We start from the raw sequence: 18,467 nt of genomic DNA, 5'->3' as shown, positions 1-18,467 counted from the left end.
TGTTTCTCCTTCTTTTCAGATTTGACAGGCAGCAAAAAGTTATTCTTACACATCAGGAAATGATAAAAGGAATGCGAATTTCTTCTTTTCCATTAATAAAGTCAACACTCAATTGAATTCCCTATCTATATTACCTTAATATGGATATACAGTACGGTAGCTCAAAAAGATCATGAATGGAAGATGCAGAAATATTGTGTGAAATACAGAAATAATAAAATAAAATACCATGCGGGTTAATTACTGTCTGATATGACGTGTATTTGATCAAATTGACAGAAGAATAAGTCGTTAACGACTGACGAAATGAGAAACACAGAAAATGGGGGCCATTACAAGTTTGTTAAATCGCTCGTCTCCTTGGTATTGCGGCCGTTGTCTGTTCCTTGGTCTGCATCAGTTGCTTCTGGCATGGGTGAACAAGTAGCGCAACAGACATGGGGATCCTCAAAAGTGTCCGGAATTAAAGGAGCCTCAATGATGCCATTTGACTCGGTGTAGGTCTCATCCGTTGGTGGTTTAACTTTAGAAGACTCGGATATGGAAGGAGATTCCGCTTCCGCCTCGTTGTTTTCTTGCTGGGCCGATGGTTCATCTTCATAATTCGATTCCTCATCACTATCCGAATTTGGCTCAGTCGCATTCTGACGATTCTTTTGATTTTTTTCAGAGATCTTTGGCACTTCAAGTACAACCAACTGATTCTGGAAAATTCCAAAAATTCGATTTTCGAGTCCCTCCTCGCAATAACAGCAAGGGCAAAGTTCTGGTTGTGGTTCCAGAAAGTAGTTTGTAAATACTTCCCCAAGGCATTCAGTAATCAAATCCATTAGCATGAAGAACAGCAAAAAGTTGATAATAGTCAGCATTTTTTATCGTTGTAATAATCACTGAATACTTGATAGTATATTTTTCATATCCACAATTGCACTCCTTTATATAGATGTGGGAAGTAGACTGCCTCATGCGCAAGCGTAAAGTAACCCCCATTTCCATAAAAATTTCAATTTCATAAAATAACTAGCTCAAAATAATTATTATTTTTAATATGCTCAACATTTTACAATCATATTTCAAAAAGAAATATTACAATTCAATCATTTCTCATATTTCTTTTTTAAAATAGAATTAAGCCTATATCTTAATCAAATAGCCATGCCCATGGTAAGTCGGACTCAATGATCCGCAATGATCGATAGCTGTGATGATCGGTTCGGAAAGGAAAAATAGCCGAAATAACATCATGGCAATAGGCTCTTTCATCTAATATCGTTATGAATAAAATTTCGCTTCGCTTAATTTACTTGCATTACGTTTCGAGAATAAATAAATCATGAAAACTAATATCTTTATTTTACTAGATCTCTTTTTTATAAATTTAGAAATAAACTAATGACAAATAATAAATAATAAAATAATTGAAGATGGTGCTGTGGCCTATCGGATAAGGCGTCGGACTTCTTTGAAGTGCATCCGAAAATAGTGGGTTCGAAAATCCCGCCACGATTTAATATTTAATGGTCACAGCCAAAGTTTACTTGTATCCTAAAAAAAAAATAGCAACACAATGCCTTTCAAGTATATATAACCGAGAAGAAGAAGAATTTCGTATAATCACAAAATTTGTAAAATTATTCTGATATGCTCGGATTTGCTTAGCCTATAGAACAGTGCAATTCCACCAGCATTATCTTTTGGTTTACATTGAATCAATTTAATCACCGGTGTTGCGCTCGCCCATAGATTAGTTTGTTCCTTTAATCGCCTTTATCTAAAAGGATTATTCGAAATGTTTTTTTATAAGAACTGCAGCTGAAATTCGTTAGCTGCAGCCGGTCGACGTTCGACCTCGATAAGAAAAAATTTATATTGAGGCAGTCCAACTTCCTCGTTGTATGTACTAATCCTGATATCAACGACGATTAATAAGCATCAGGTAAGGCTGCCCTTTTTAGCTAAAACGATTTAAAAAAAAAAGAAGTCAATTTGAAAACTGAATTTTAATTACTATCCTCGACAAACACAATTTGAAAATAACCTAATTGATGACAATTTAATATCTACACACGACGGGCATTCAGTTTAACCAGATCGAACGGCAGCTTCGTGAAAGGCGCGGAAAAAGGCCATTTTAGCGGCGTGAACTTCAGGGGTGTCCTGGACGGGTTGAGGGGGAGCAACGACCACCGCTGATGGAAGCGGTTGAACGGGAACCACCACTTTCACTACTCGGGCGGCGGCGTGAGCGTGAGCTGCCAAATGAGCACGACGAGCTGCGGCCACTTCGGGAGTCTCCTGGACCTGTTGGGGCATACCGAATGGCATGTTGGAGTATCTGGCGGGCAGGTAGGCCATGATTCCGTTGGCTGCAGCGGCGGCGTTGTAGGCCCGGTAATGCTCGAGGGTGGCGGCCATCACTTCGGGTGTGTCCTGCTGCTGGACGGATCTTTTACCGCGGGCGGCGGCGTGGGCTGCCAAGTGGGCGGCACGAGCAGCTGCTACTTCGGGAGTGTCTTGGACGGGCTGAGGGACTCCCCAACTGACCACCGGAAGAGGCGCAAGAGTCGAGACGACTCCGTTGGCAGCGGCGGCGGCCGAGTGGGCGCGGTAATGTTCAACTTTGGCGGCCCAAACTTCGGGAGTGTCCAAAACGGCACCTGCTGGTTGTCCCCAAACAACAGGAACAGGTTGTACGGCGACCACCCTGCTGGATCCTCCAGCGGAAGTGTGGGCTGCCAAGTGAGCGGCACGGGCGGCGGCAACTTCGGCCGTTTCCTGGACGGGCGCTGGTTGTGCGGTGAATGGGTAGTAAAGGAATGGATTGTAGTTCCAACCGGCCGGGATCTGGGCAGAGACGGCGGCAAAGGCCATCAAGACGACGACGACAATCTTTGGAAAATGTTGGGAAAAATGTGACAAACAATTCCATCATCAGCTATTACTCCTGAGATGATAAATTGTATAGTTGATTGTAATAACTTACTGAGGTCTTCATGTCGATTCGCTTTAAAAATTGTTTGAGCGCGGAAGAGGGAGAAGAGTGGATTGATTTGGTTCGCAACATGTCGAAGCTTTTATACGAAACAGTTTCGTTCCTTTTGGTGTGGTGCGCGGTTCTGTGCCTTCCAGCAAGGTTGAAAACCCTTCAATTATCTTGGTCTTCCGCACTATATAGAAAGACGAACTCGTGTAGCAATGAAAACACGTCATATACGTCTTCCTCATTTTACTTTTTCTCTCCAGTTAAGGTGTGGCTGTGCTCTAGATGCTTCCGCAGAAAAGTAGGAAGGGCTCAAGTGACCAACAGTGACGGTTATGTCCTTCATTTCTAGGTCAATACCGGTGCTTAACACAAAAACCAGTAACTGAAAACTCGAATTTATAGTTCTACAGAAATTTTTTATTTGTTTCAATATTAGGGTTTAGATTCATTTGAGACGGGATAAAGTTTGTAGTAAGACCGTGTGGCCTAATGGATAAGGCGTCGGACTTCTAATCAACGGATGACATCCGAAAATTGCGGGTTCGAGTCCCGCCTCGGTTAAATGAATACACTGTATAAATGTAAAATTTTATATACAATTGATTATACCGAGGAAAAGTCATTTGAAGGGAATGGTATGTTATTATTACTACGTAGGAGTATATGCCATGTCCGGCCATGTCATCAAAGTGAAGCATGCACAATGGCAAACGGCGTTGGTTGTGGAAAAGCGTTATACCAGTTTCTTTGCGGCCATCCAAATTGAGGCCAACAATACCCCTTATTTCCTGACGATGTATGAAGCTAAAAGTTTCGCAATTCTTATAGAGAAGGGAAATATCGCGTAATCGTTTAAGTGTATAACAAATTAACGCAAATTAACCACTAAGCTGCTCTAACGACGAACTCTGTCGGAAAGTAGATATTTAGATATTTAAAGCACATATTTATTGAAATGGGAGAAGGAAATAAATACAATTTCGTTAATGGCTGACAAAATGAGAAACAGAAAATGAGCGCCACAACGAGTTTGTCGAATCACTTAGGCTATTTCCTTATCTTTGGTCTCCTGTTGCTTCTGACTTCAACCCAACAGGTTCTGGTATCATGGGCGAATAAGTAGCGCTACACAGTCATATAGGAGTCCTTAAATGTGTTGAATTCTTTTATATTTTTTTTTTAGGAACGGAAAGAGCTTCAACGGTGCCAGTTGACTCGGTGTGGGTCTCATTCGTTGGTTTAACTATACAAAATTCGGATAGCGAAAAAGACTCGTTCACTAGGCCTACTGCCTCGTTCTTTTCTTGATGGGCATCAGCCGGCTCATCATCATCTTCGTCAACCGATTCCTCTCTATATCCGACTTTGGGCTGAGATCGACGATTGAGATCCGACAAATCGCCTGCGGGAATCTGCCAATCTCATCCGCGCATCAACTTGTTGAGGCATCGACGTGAGTTTTCAGTTGCCATCTCTCTTTTAGGAAATAACGGATTCTGAGAAGCGTCACATTATGAATTCTGTTCGTTTTCTTTTTTCTCGTTCCAGCAATTTGCGTTACCATTGAATTTTATTAATCGCATGTCGACTTTTCGTTATGTTCAAAAAGCCTTTGGTATCCGAGGTTATTATGAGCTCTCAAGAAACTTTGATTTTGCTGGGATTCAACCGCAACACAAGGGTAAATTTCCGGACCCATCGCCATCTTGTACATCTCTGGTTGGAGTTAAGTGGAGTCAAGGGTTAATGGGCTGATGCTGGTGACTTCGTGAAACTCCCAAGAAAGTAGCTGTGATAAACTCGCGCGGTACATATAGCTCACTGAGTCACTTATTCAAAATGAGTAATTATAAATTTCAGATGATTTTTTTTTGTGACTATACATTTGGTGTACCCACCTATTCCTCTGCCATCGCCATTATGCCTGGGAAAATCTGCTGGACATTGTATTTTTTTTCAATTCGGCATGGCATCTGCAATAAGAGCGAAGATAGGAAGAATGATGCCCTTCTCTTCTCTGTCAATATTAACTCCAACGACAGTTTGATCGAAGAAGATCCCCATCCCAGTTGCTTTATTTGGTTTGTTAAGAATTATTATTTAATTCCGCTTTTATATACTATACCGGGTTACCCTTTAGACATCACGTAGCTTCGCGTAGCTTTTGAATCAATGAGCTATTTTTGCTATAATAAATGTCATTAAATCTATATAGGGCCTATAGAGCCTTTCATCAGGGCCTATAAAAAACTTATTTGACGTTATATATGATAGGGTGATATAGCTAGGGCGAAGGTATACAGCATTTGCTCAGGTTTGTTTCATGCTGGATAACCTAAATAACAGGTTAAAATCTTAATATGTCCAGTAGATTGCGATCAATTGTTTTAATAAAAATGAATCGCGGTGTTGTCGCGATTTCTCCTTTGTTTCATTTTCGGAGGGGGGAAATTTTCGCCTTTGCTCTAGTAGGCGATATTTACCCTTCCTACGAAAATGAAACAAAGGAGAAATCGCGACAACACCGCGGGGTGGGATAGAAGGGGAGAAATGGGCAAAAATGACAATTCTCATTTTCAATTTAAAATTCATTATATTAAATGAAACTCAAAAAATTTGAAAATGACACTTGTCATAGAACTAACGAAGCTCTTTATTTTGCTTTTTTTGGCGTCTTTGTAGGGCTATTTTTTCCCTAATTAGAGAGCGGCAAAGTAGCCACTTTTTAATACGCTTCTACAGCGTGTTTCCAAATTTTTAGATCCATTTGTAGATGCCCTCCCCTTAGATATAAAAATCTGAAAAAAATTCAAGAAGTAGCCAACTATTATGGCTACTTCCAAAAAAAATTTCAACGCCCTCCGTCAAAAACCCGATTTTTTGGGAACGCAGCGAAAATCGGCTTTTTACATAAGCTTCTCTCCGCTCCTCTCGCGCGTTTCCAAACTTTGGGTAGGTACTGTATATATAATAAAAGACCAAAGTTCCCCGGATTTGACTGGGGCTCAGGTTACTCGTCTAAATATAATAAAAGAACAAGCTTTTGGGGGAGGAGCTTATTCATGTCACGGATAATGTGTCAAAACAGGCTCCTCCCCCAAAAGCCTGTGTCTGTCTTGGACATTTGGGGGAGGAGCTTATTCATGTCGCAATAAGAACGCTGTGATTGGTCAGTCGCAAATCACCACCAGATGTCTATAGCATCGCCGTGATGACGAAATCTTCAAGTAAGGTACTGGGCAGATTTCCCACGGTAAAATCTATTACGGGCAGATGATTAAGCTACAGAAAAGCGAATAGCAAAACAATCCGACTTTACGCTAGACAAAAGTTCCCCAGATTTGACCGGGGCTCAGGTTACTCGTAGGTCTATAAGATAGTTAAAACAATTTTGCTTTTATTTTGCTGACATTTTGACGATCCCTCGATGAGATATTTGCGTTTTGTTCTTTTTTCTTTTTAAAGGCGATCTGTATTCCAAAATAATAAACATTTTTTATGCCGAAATAGCTCAGTTGGGAGAGCGTTAGACTGAAGATCTAAAGGTCCCTGGTTCGATCCCGGGTTTCGGCAAGAGTTTATCCCATATGGTCTAGTGGCTAGGATACTTGGCTTTCACCCAAGAGGCTCGGGTTCGATTCCCGGTATGGGAAAACATTTTGGTTTGATTTGATTGATTTTCACGTTTAATTGTAATTAAACAAAAACGTGATTTTTTATACTAGCGCCATCCGCGGCGGGATGCTCTGGTGAAACAACATCCTTTGACACATCTTTTAGTCCTATAACCACGTATCCAAACCACGCCAGTCTTATTTATGTATTTATTTTTTTTTAAAATAGGGTCGTTGCATGAAATTTCGATTTGTTTTAAACATACCTGGTTAGAATCAGTTTTTTACGCTGATTCTCGTGGTATTTTTTAAATATTTTTAAAATGAACCTAACTTTGCGTATTTCTAGTTCAAAGTTCAAATAAGCGCCTCCCATTTCAAAACTGGGTCTCAGCCATTTTTGATGGGTGGTGCTTAATTTGTGATGAATTTGTAGACGACGCTCACCAAAATAACCCTTTTCGTATTTCGCCTTAAGGCCTTAAGGGCGAAAGAGGGTTGTATTCAGCCGTAGGCAGTACGAAAAGGGTGATTTTGGTGAGCGTCGTCTACAAATTCATCACAAATTAAGCACCGCCCATCAAAAATGGCTGAGACCCAATTTTGAAATGGGAAGCGCTTATTTGAACTTTGAACTTGAAATACACAAAGTTAGGTTCATTTTAAAAATATTTAAAAAATACCACGAGAATCAGCGTAAAAAAACTGATTTTAACCAGGTATGTTTAAAACAAATCGAAATTTCATGAAACGACCCTATTCGCTGTTTTGATAATCAGATTCAAATAACATGTCCGTTCAGCAACATAACTAATGCTATACCATCACGCAAATTTGTTAAAATGAGCCGACGTCACATGATTTCATCAAAACAAGACAAAAAACATCGATAATTTCATATTTTTTTGATTACATAAAATAGACTATTAGGATTATCAAATATAATATGAAATCATCAGGGAGCACCCAGGTTTGAACTAGGGACCTCTCGATCTGCAGTCGAATGCTCGGCTGAAAAGGGAGTTCCTTTTCAAATACTGAGATAATGAGATTATATGAACAACAGTTTCTCGATGGTGACATTTCGCCCTCATAGCTGCAATGAATTAAAATATAATTGCAATTTAATTATCAGTTTAAAAAACATGCTACTATATTTCACTTTTTTCTTGCGCTCAAATCTTACGTCATTATCCAGTTGAATGAGTTATTTCATAGCTCATTCAACTATGAATGATATATTCATTTTCACCCAGGTTTGAACTGGGACATTTCGATCTGCAGTCGAATGCTCTACCACTGAGCTATACCCCCCATATTATTACTAAAAAGTTAATTTCAAATTTCAGTTTTATAATAGTTTAAGCAACCAACCAATAAGAAAACATTGAAATTGTTGGTTTATTTTTTGAGCGCACATATTCGCATAGTTTCAATGTGAGAATCGAGTTGGTCGCAACTGAAATCAACAGATGATCAATCAACTGATGCTCTATATACTCGCTGCAGGTTTAACGGCTGTATAGCCTATATGTGAACAAAGCAGGCATTGTGACCTATAATTATTCTAATACACTTCATGAGAGTGATGATGATGGTGGTGTCGGCCGCCATAATTCCTTCCGTGTCCTCCGTAGCCATCGTCATAGTAGGGGAGACCGGGGCTATGTGGGACACGGGGCTATAATGTACAAGGCAATTAAAACATGTAAAATTTGTTTAAAAATTGTGAAATAAATACAGAGTATGTTAAATTACGTTTTATTTATCATACAAACTTTATTTCTTGAAGTTGTGATTTATTTTTCTTGTTCTATGGGAAATTTAAAAAATGGGAATCTGAAAAAATATTTAAGACGTTTAGTTTTTTATTTTATTGATACTTAAATCAATTTTTTTGTAAAACCCAAATAGCTATCTGATAGCAATTTTATTCTAGTTTAAGGTGTTGTATTTTGTTTTTTTAATAAGTTCCTAAGTATTTAATAATTTAGTTTATTTAATGTTGTTTGGGTTCGGGTTAAACGGGACATGGAAAACGGGGTAAAACAGGTATTGCCAGATCAACGTTATTTCCAGAAAAACGCCCCCTGGCAACAAAAACAAAGGAAAAATGATCGAAAAACTTTTTTGATAGTATCTCCACTTCTACTTTATAAAATAAATAAAAATTCAGCACTTCTGAAAGGGAAATGAATTTCCTTTTCAGCAGTGCATTATTTAATAAATATAATTCAGCCGTTGCAGAGAAAAACGATGTTCAATTTTACCCCTGGCTCTTTTCCGTTTAACCCTAAATTTTTTGTTTTTCGGCATTTTTTCATGTTGGCATTTCATCACATAACTCTTAAACGAATCAACGAAAAAAATTAAGAAAATTACCAAATGTAAATAAATGCCAGGGAATCACCCCTATACTTTAATTTTTTCAGAATTTTTATTTTTATATAAATGGCAGCGTAAAGAAAAAAAATGTCCCACATAGCCCCGGTCTCCCCTACTCGTGTTCACGATAAACGATGTTGGTGGGAGGTGGACTTGAACCACCCATCTTTGCCACACGATTGTAAAGCCATAGCCACTACACCGACAACTAATTTGTTTGCTCAATCTTTTTGCAAGAACGCAATGGCCTCCGGCGATATATTTGCAGGGTAGAGGGTTTTCACGCATAGCCTCCGGCGGTAAATTTGCACGACAGAGGTTTTCACGCATAGACATGTCAGGATTCTGTAAAAACACAAAACGATGGAAGCCGTATCATAATTTTTATATTACCTCACCCCTTTTTATGTTGCAAAAAAAAATCCAAATGTAGAGCGCAAACTAACCGAAGACGTGTTTCGTGCTTAGCAACGACTTATTCTTCTGTTTTCCTGTTTGAGAGAGAAAATCCAGTCTAGTTGAGAACAGTTCGATAGCTTATGGCAACGTGATCCAATCTCTGATCGACGAAGATCATAAAATTGAGATTTAAATGATTTCAAGTTTTTCTTATTGCAATAGCAATTAAGCCATTGTCACTTTTGAGAAAACTACCTGGTTGCATATAATTTGGTTCCACCACAAAAATATGCGGATTTTTTAAAGAAAGGGTGTTAGGATTTTTTATAATATAGGCCTAATGAATATGTCAATTTGAAAACATATGAACACAACTCTGCATTAAAAAAAAACAAAGTCGGAGTAAAAAGTTATTAAGATGCGGATATTGCGCAGTATGAAAGCCAAAAAAGGCAATAATGCGTGGTTTCGTAATGGCTTAGCAAATTTTCATATCAATTCAATACATTTTTGTTAGTGGGAGAGGGACTTTCTTCTACGATGTTCATTTTGATAAATAATTTCATTAATTCCAAATGCATTAAGTTAGTTCTTGCTTAGTGTATTGCTGTAAAACATTTGCGGTCAAGAAATCTGAAATAAATTATCCTATATGCGCCACAAACGTCGAGCATGTCAATAGAAATTATGGGACATAAAAAGGTTGCCTGGTATTTGTTTTGGTTTTCAGTAAGACCTCAATTCAATCTTTTTACCAGTTCAGATATGTTTGGAAAAACATTTTGTATCGGAACTGCATACAAGAACAACTTGTTATTCTTATTCTTCGTCAAGCGATCGAGAAAAGGATAGAAAGGCAAAAATTCTAACATAAAAATACAGAGTAATGTAACGTGTTTTCGACAGTTTTTTTTTTTCATTTTTTGCCTGGAGGAACTTATTTTGAAATCACCTTAAAACGGTCAGAAAAAAAGCGCTGCACATGGAGGACGAATATAGAAGGGCTTTTGTGAAATAATGAGAAAAATCAGCCATTAGGAATCGACTCTTCCTACTTGAGTCCCGCCCATCTTACATTCATACAAGTATAAATTGTCTTCTACACACGTAGAATCACCATTGCTTCCAACGAAGGCCAACTATCCAGTTGAATAAGGTAACTCAATAAAAAGTTTAAATTCATTTCTAGCAACTTATTATTTCCACATCAAGTCAGTTAAAACTCAAAGTCTTTTAATAGTATTTAAAATTAATTTCTTATGAAATAAAGGAAATAATTGTTAAAAATGAATACATATTTTAAAGTAATAAAACTATGTGATAATGATAGGAATTAGGAACCCTATTAATTGATAAACAACAGTATTTAATATAGTTGCATAAATGATTTCATGCGATTTTTAAAATTTTTTTAAACTTTTGTGTAGTTTATATAGTGACAATTGCTAATGTAAATGAATCACTTTTTTATTCAAGACAAAACATAAACCAAAACTATTTACCACATATCCCTCAATTATTATTTTTCCATGTGTTGTTGTAATTTAGCATTACACATCAGGTGAAACACGATGGTGTCACACAAAATCGAGAAAATTTTTGTCGAGTTTGCCATTCTGTCGTTATTGATTCTACTGTTGTCGGTAGACGCACGCAATTGGCAAATCGACAACGACGGCATCAAATGGACATACGATTGCGAATTCATAGATTACGACATCGGGAAGGTCGACAAAGTGACACAGGTTGAGTGCTTTAAGCAGTGCACCGACCACGGAGGCTGCAACGCTTTCAACTACCAAGTTTACCCATTTGGTGACCAAGGTACTTGCTACTTGAAAAAAATCCCGAACGATCTTGCCTCCAGCAATAAGCTTTTCTCCTTGTGTGGTTGGCTTTCTTTGAAATTCACATAAACGTCTTAATGCCACGATCTTAATTGTTATGCAATGGATGCCATTCTCTGTTTGTCTGCAAACTGTCCAAATTGCATAACCCGTTAAATTTTTTAACAATACAGATTATGCATCAATAACTGATTGCGAAGATTTAGAAAAAACATTAGGACTTCATTTCTTACGTTTATATATAGCTCGGGTATTAAGGAAGTCGTAAGTTCATCTACCGGTTGATGTTTTAAAATTCGGTTGTGTAGATAATTTTTGAGCTTTTCCCTTTGAAAATTTCTTACAGAAACTAAAACATCTACTTAAACATTGCGGGAAACCACTTGAGCAGGTTGTTCGACGCTATCACGAATTTTAAAAAATCTTGCACTTTTCCATTAAGAAAACAAAAAAGAATCACCTAATACTTGCTAACGTTCACGTAAACGGTCCACTTTCGTCCACCTTTCCTTCCCAGAAAGGAATAATTACACAGTAGGGGGAGAGGGGGGCTAGTTGGCAGGTGGGGTAAGTTGGCATTTTGCTAGTTAGACCCCTTACAGCCAAAAACAAATCAAGCCTTTTACACCAAACATGAAAGACAACACCCAGATTGCTCATACAAAATTTCAAAAGTATACGACTTCCCCAACAGGATTTATAGCAAAAAGAAAAAAAACGGCAAAAAGTTTTTTTGGGCCTCTCAGCACTTTTCATTTTTCTCATAGTATAAAAATCTAAGAGTGTCAGAAAACCTAAGCAAACAAGAATTAATATTTGTCTTATTTTTAAAATAAACCCGACATTTGTACATTAAAAAGTTATTTAGTTATCAATTTATTTGTTCGAAAAGCACCCTGTGGGGTTAGTTGGCATAAATTTTGAGGGGCATGTTGGCATACAGATTTCTGACGAGATGCTGAGTTGCAAGTTTTCAAAATTCGACCTAGAAATTTTGGAGCAATGGAGAATCGTCACTTGCCAACTTACCCCGTAGGTGGGGCAAGTTGGCAGACTTTTTTTTTGCAGTTTTTCTCAATTTAACAATTTCGTGTAACTGAACATTGTAAACAAATACGATCAATTCATAGAGAATTGAAATCTGAATCTGATTCATTCATTTAATTTGCAAAACGTGTGGTCAAAAAATTCAAATAAATTCACAAAAAGTGACCCTGCCAACTAGCCCCCCTCTCCCCTAGTATGGGAAACTAAGTCTTGAAAATTGGTTTGTATCGTGCGACACTAAAAACTCTTGTGTTATGCTCAACGATGAATTTGTTATTTTAATTTATAACATCATCAAAAACGAAAAAGAGGAGATTTTTTAATAGGGAAAAAGTATTTGAGAACCGCAAATCTATTTGAAATACCACTACCCCAGATAGCACAGTGAAGTCCCATAGACGCCCAAAACACGTCACTTTGAGACGTCTGAGATGTACTTGGCACATAGCAGATTCCCAAGTTTACATTCCTAGGACGTCTTTTACGTATGGCCAATCCGCTTCGCCGAGATCTCATAGCGGTCCTTATCCCGTCCCATTGGATGGACTTTAGACGTACTTGGGACGGAAAAAGGATCTCAAGAAGTCATTAATAATAAATCTTTTTCTGGACTCTGAATTTCGTTACTTTTTTCTTTACTCTTCTTTTTCTTATGAGTGTTTGCTGTGCCGACATTTTTTCATGAACGCTGATCCGGATATCCGGACAAAGTTTATTTGTCAGAGTATGCAAAGGGTTACCAGGCACACATCATAAATCGACTGCATACGAACAGCATAGTTGAAGATATATGGAACCTGGATCGAACCCGGATCGTCGTGGTGAGAAGCAAGTACTATACAGATGGGTCATAAATTCTCATTTAAATTTTGAAGATAAAGCTAATAATAAGATTTTAGAATCAAGCTTTGCCGCGAAAAGACAGACAGTTTCTCCGAAATTTTCTAAGTGTCGAGAAGGAGCAAAAAAATAAAAATGGGACGCATCAGAGACTTCTACGAGAGTGAGTAAAAAATGAAGTATCCGACAAGATGAAAATGAGTAACGTGTTCAAATAAGGGCTCGCAATGGGACATCTTAGAGATTCCCCTGTGCACACCGCACCATCCGCACGGCTTTGGTCCCGCCTTGGGACAAGATACAGTCCTCTGCATTGGATGAACTAGTTGTAAGTGATCTGAATTCTGATTTTTCTGCATGGCCTTTGGCGGATGTGTTGTTTAAAATGTTACATATTCCAACTGGCCTGGAAACAACGACTGAGTTTTTTGTGGCTCCTATTATTTATTATTCTTTCAATTCATAATACATTCCATTCTGTTGATTTTCTCCTATGTAGTAGGCATTTTCAATTCCGTCGTTTTCACCCATCAGATGATTCCAACATGGAATGAGAAACGTATGAAAATTTTATCCATAATTTTAAATGATTTATAAGGTTATTAACTGAATGTATTTGGCATGTGGCATGTAGCATGTGGCAATAGAAATACAGTTATTTAGGATAGACACAGTATTTTCCGTAGTATCCACCATATCCACCATATCCGAAGAATTGGGCTTGGGCGGCAACAGCCAACACCAACAGACAGGCAATCTACGTATGGAAAATTCAAAATGTTAACTTTAACGAATTAAGATTTTAGAAATTTAAATTAATTTTTACCGTGGACTTCATTGTCGTTCTCGTGAAGACTGAAGGAAGAGCTCGAGGAGGATGCTGTTAATGGACTACCACCAGACTCTTTTATACTGATCCACTAACACCCCCCTCCCACCCTCTCGATCCCCCAAGGTAGCCGAGAAAAGCATTTGCAACCAACCACACCCTAGACAAGGGTGTGTCGTGAATTGTCGAACGAGTTTGCTTCGAGCCAGAGACCAAGTCTTCTATAACTGCTTCAACTTGTTTATTTTTTAAATTAGTAGCAAGGTCAACCTTACACATAAGGCCTTGCTGAAAGGAATTCGTTTTCACCCTTCTCCTCGCCCTTCACGAATTTAGTCACAATTTAGTCACATATAAGACCTTCTGCTGGCTTCCGCCAGAAGCGCAGCGGACCGTACGAAAAAATGGCTGCAAGCCAGGGAGGGAAACCAGCTAAATTATCCTTTCACTAAATCAGTCATATCTCAACCAATAAAATCCGGAAAGGAAATTCCTTTTGGATTTCGGTGGTTGAGTATGCAATAAACCTTTTGAAAAAATTAGTTTTTTCCCTAGCTCCCCCGCTTTTCCGAAAATGGATGTCAAAGCCCCCCCACTTTCTGACAAAATAAAAAAAAACCCAAACTTTAGAGCTAAATAACTCCTAATCGGGTGGGAATTTGGTAATTCTGCAAACGCAGGTAAATCCGGCGTGCGAAGACAAACATGCCTATATTTTTTTTATATTTTTAAGGCCTTTTCCGGATTTAGATCTGGAAAGCCCCTCCATGATTTCGGTCTACTTGAATCGTGGATCGCTTGTTAAATACAGAACCTTAACACTTTTATAAAAATTAAAAATCAGAAAGATGAAGAATATTTCTTTATCTTTCTGAAAAAAAAAAATAAACCTCGTACGACCAATCTAAGTATTTTTAAAAAAATCCAGCGCGAGACACCGTTAGGCCTATCTCGCGCGGGTTAAAACGCCTGTTTTGGACCGGGGTGATACAATACCTGTGGTGGGTACTGTACAAAATTCGGATAGCGAAGAAGACCCGTCCGCTACTGCCTCGGTCTTTTCTTGATGGGTATCAGCCGGCTCATCATCATCTTATTCGTCAACCGATTCCTCTCTATATCAATTTTGGGCTGAGATCGACGATGCTGAGATCCGACAAATCGCCTGCGGGAATCTGCCAATCTCATCCGCGCATCAACTTGTTGAGGCATCGACGTGAGTTTTCAGTTATTGCCATCTCTCTTTTAGGAAATAACGGATTCTGGGAAGCGTCAAATTATGAATTCTGTCAGCTTAGTTTTTTCTCGTTCCAGCAATTTGCGTTTGCATTGAATCTTATTAATCGCTTGTCGACGATTCTTTTCGTTATGTTCAAAAAGCCTTTTGTATCTGAGGTTATTATTAGCTCTCAAGAAACTTTGATTTTGCTAGGATTTAATCACAACACAAGGACAAATTTCCGGACCCATTGCCATCCTGTACATTTCTGGCTGGAGTTAAGTGATGGAGTCAAGGGTTAATGGGCTGATGCTGGTGACTTCGTGAAACTCTCAAGAAAGTAGCTGTGATAAACTCGCGCGGTACTATACATATAGCTCACTGAGTCACTTATTCAAAATGAGTAATAATAAATTTCAGATGATTTTTTTTGTGACTATACATTTGGTTTACCCATCTATTCCTCTGCCATCGCAATTATGCCAGGGAAAATCTGCTTGACATTGGCTTTTTGTTCAATTCGGCATGGCATCTGCAAGAACGAAGATAGGAAGAATGATGCCCTTCTCTTCTCTGTCAATATTAGGCTAATTCCAACGAAAATTTGATCGAAGAAGATCCCCATCCCAGTTGCTTTATTTGGTTTATTAAGAATCATTATTTAATCCCGCTTTTATACAGTCGCGGCTGAAAGTTTCTTTACGTGTAGCTCCAAAACCTGCCTCTTTACTGTGTATTGGCGGATGGTGTTAGCCTTAGTCAACTTCTGAAAAAGCGGAAACCACACAAAGCCGTACAACAAGCTGTGTCGTAGTTTGAGTAACCATGGTTACTATGGTTAAGTTTAATCACTGCAAAATACTTCATTTTCTGGATCTAATGATAAACCAATGAGTTTTTTGGACTCTGTTCTAATTTTTGAAATATCTTTGATTTTCCAACGATTTGTTATTGACTTTGTAAATTGATTTATCATAGAAAATCATCGCCAGTGATAATTGCGTGACATTCTTACTGACATTCTATGACATTTCAGACTGTCTATTGATTTGTTTATGCTTTTCATTGATCTGCAGTGATTTTCATTGACTCATTTCCATACGGGCAATCGACTTCCGCTGACTTCCGCTCTGTTTGAAAAATGAATATTTCAACTATATTTTTCTCGCAGGATCACAGGATGTTCAATTTCCTCCTTATCGCTCTTAACCGCAATTCAGATTTCCTGAAGAGCAAACAGTCAAGGCATTCACGACAATCAACGACTTACACATTTCTCTGGACGGAATTGGAGTTATGCACGCACTTACTAAGCAAGTCGCAACTTTTCACTTCAAATCGTTTAACTCCTACACAAAGTGGTTGAATTATTATTCATTATTGCGTCGATCCCCGTTATTGAACAAGTTCCCCGCGATGAGTAAAAGCCAATTTCAATCAAAGTTATGGATCTGTTTGCTATTGGCAATTTGTTGGAATTGGAGGATTTCTTGCGCAGCACAAGATCAAGTTGGATTGCACCACTCGGAAGGTAAAACTAACATACAATCGTATTTTAAAAAATTGTTTCGAAAATCCTACTGCGGTCTCAATTTTTCGACATTTAATTTTTTAAAATTAAATAATTTTTAAAATTAAATAACTTTTTTTTATTAAATTAATTTTTTTAGGGACAACTGGATCAGGGAAAGGCATGCCATCAAATGACGATTTGATCGACTATGACTTTGACAATCCGGAAGATTACCGGGAAATTGATTACGACAGCAGCCACAACCCAATCCTGGGGATGGTGCGAAGCTCTTCCTCACACCCGATATCGTTAAGCTTTTCCTGTTTGTCATCACTGATCGTCATTATTCTTCATTACCTCTTTTAAAAAACAATTCAATGAATCATGAATGTCGGATGAATGTGACCATATTTTGCTATACTACAAATACAAGTACATAACTGAGTCAAAACTGATTCTACTTATATTGTCTGTCAATATTGACTCTGAAGTCTGAATGTAAATGAATTGAAAACGAAAAAAATTGATAAATAGAAAATCGTCTAGTAATTAATTACGTGTATTATTTAAATTAATTACACAAAAAAATAAATTAATTACATGAAAAATAAATTAATAACGTAAAAAATAAATTAATTACGCGAATAATAAATGAATTACGCAAAAATAATCATTTATTCGCAAAACATTTGTTCACTTTCCAATGATATGATTAAGACATTTTCGAGATTTGTACTTTTCAAATTTTTCAAATGGCTTGCCAAGTGCAGCTCAATTGTATCCCATTTACGTTGCTCAAAACGTTATTGGCTGTCAAAATAAAGTAGGTTCCCTTCGAAGTCTAGTCGACGCCCAGCACTCCAGCGGTTTGAGGAGTTGCCGGAGAAAGCTAACCAACACAAAAATGGGGGGAAAAAAGAATAAATGTATTATTGGTGTTTAAATAATTATTTGATTAATTTATAATTCTGTCAATTGCACATAGGGGAGAGTGGGGTGACTGGCTCTCTTTTTTTTCTTTAAGCTATAATTTTTTTGTTTTTTAACGCATTAAGTTCCACCAAGTCTTAAAAAAAGAGAATAATTCACCATTTCACTGGTATTTTTTCTAAACTGATCAAATAATAAATATGTTAGGTATTTTACGATTTAAAGAAATAAGGGACAGCTGACCCCAGATAGGGGGTCAATAGCTCACACCGGCGGGGTCTCTTGGCCCCAGTATTTCTTACGGAAAACCATTGACTGACAGTAAAAACTCAAAATAAAAAAGTAACCCAATAATGCAACCCACCAACGGAATATCAATAAAAAGGGTGAAATAAGTATGGTAGTAGACTAAAAACAGGAAAAAACTCGAACACAAATAATTTTACTACTGTCATATGCAACTTTATATTCGCCAAATAGCCCTGACGTTGTGTGGCAAATGCGCCCCATTCAAAGGGGTCTTAGTATAATATTAAATATCTCGTATTTAACAAGCAATCCACCACTCAAGCACACCAAAATCCCGAACCCCCAATTTTTCCCATTTCGCTATGGGACGTAAAAATCTGAAAAAATACGGACCTATTCAGTTTTTTACTCCGGACTCGGCAGTGTTTTCAGAAGTCAAATATTCCCTGTCGCTCAGGAGATATTTCATGTTAAAATTTGTTTTTTTTTTCTTCAAAATTTGACAATTTGAGGGGGAGGGGGGTTTTTGGTATCCAGTTGGTATCGCTTTTTGGGAAAAAGCAAACCAAAAAAAACTAATTCTCCCAAAAGATTGCTCGGCCACCCCTAAAT

General features: G+C 37.9%; 3 protein-coding genes and 2 non-coding genes across 5 annotated transcripts in view; 4 read left to right on the top strand and 1 right to left on the bottom strand.

Moving 5' to 3' along the window:
• LOC124312357 (collagen alpha-1(I) chain-like) overlaps nt 1-18,467 on the top strand; it is a 1,404,094-nt gene that overhangs the window by 793,100 nt on the left and 592,527 nt on the right. The window lies entirely within an intron of this gene.
• LOC124312448 (cuticle protein 18.7-like) lies at nt 1,982-3,043 on the bottom strand. Its single transcript, XM_046776964.1, has 2 exons — nt 2,984-3,043; nt 1,982-2,889 (listed from the first exon to the last, which is right to left on the bottom strand). The coding sequence occupies exons 1-2, from the start codon at nt 2,993-2,995 to the stop codon at nt 2,083-2,085; spliced, it is 819 nt and encodes a 272-aa protein (XP_046632920.1). The 5' UTR covers nt 2,996-3,043; the 3' UTR covers nt 1,982-2,082.
• Nucleotides 3,459-3,544, top strand: Trnar-ucu. Its single transcript is given in 2 exon segments — nt 3,459-3,495; nt 3,509-3,544. It is a non-coding gene; the product is annotated as a tRNA-Arg (tRNA).
• On the top strand, nt 6,565-6,636 carry Trnae-uuc. The gene has a single exon. It is a non-coding gene; the product is annotated as a tRNA-Glu (tRNA).
• LOC124312498 lies at nt 16,422-17,127 on the top strand. Its single transcript, XM_046777028.1, has 2 exons — nt 16,422-16,694; nt 16,834-17,127. Exons 1-2 carry the CDS (start codon nt 16,460-16,462, stop codon nt 17,040-17,042), a joined length of 444 nt encoding a protein of 147 aa, XP_046632984.1. The 5' UTR covers nt 16,422-16,459; the 3' UTR covers nt 17,043-17,127.

The sequence above is a fragment of the Daphnia pulicaria genome, chromosome 8 (assembly GCF_021234035.1).
Source record: "Daphnia pulicaria isolate SC F1-1A chromosome 8, SC_F0-13Bv2, whole genome shotgun sequence".
NCBI classification, from domain to species: Eukaryota; Metazoa; Arthropoda; class Branchiopoda; order Diplostraca; family Daphniidae; genus Daphnia; species Daphnia pulicaria.
The sequence above is the reverse complement of the archived record's forward strand: the minus strand, read 5'-3'. Positions and strand labels throughout refer to the sequence as shown.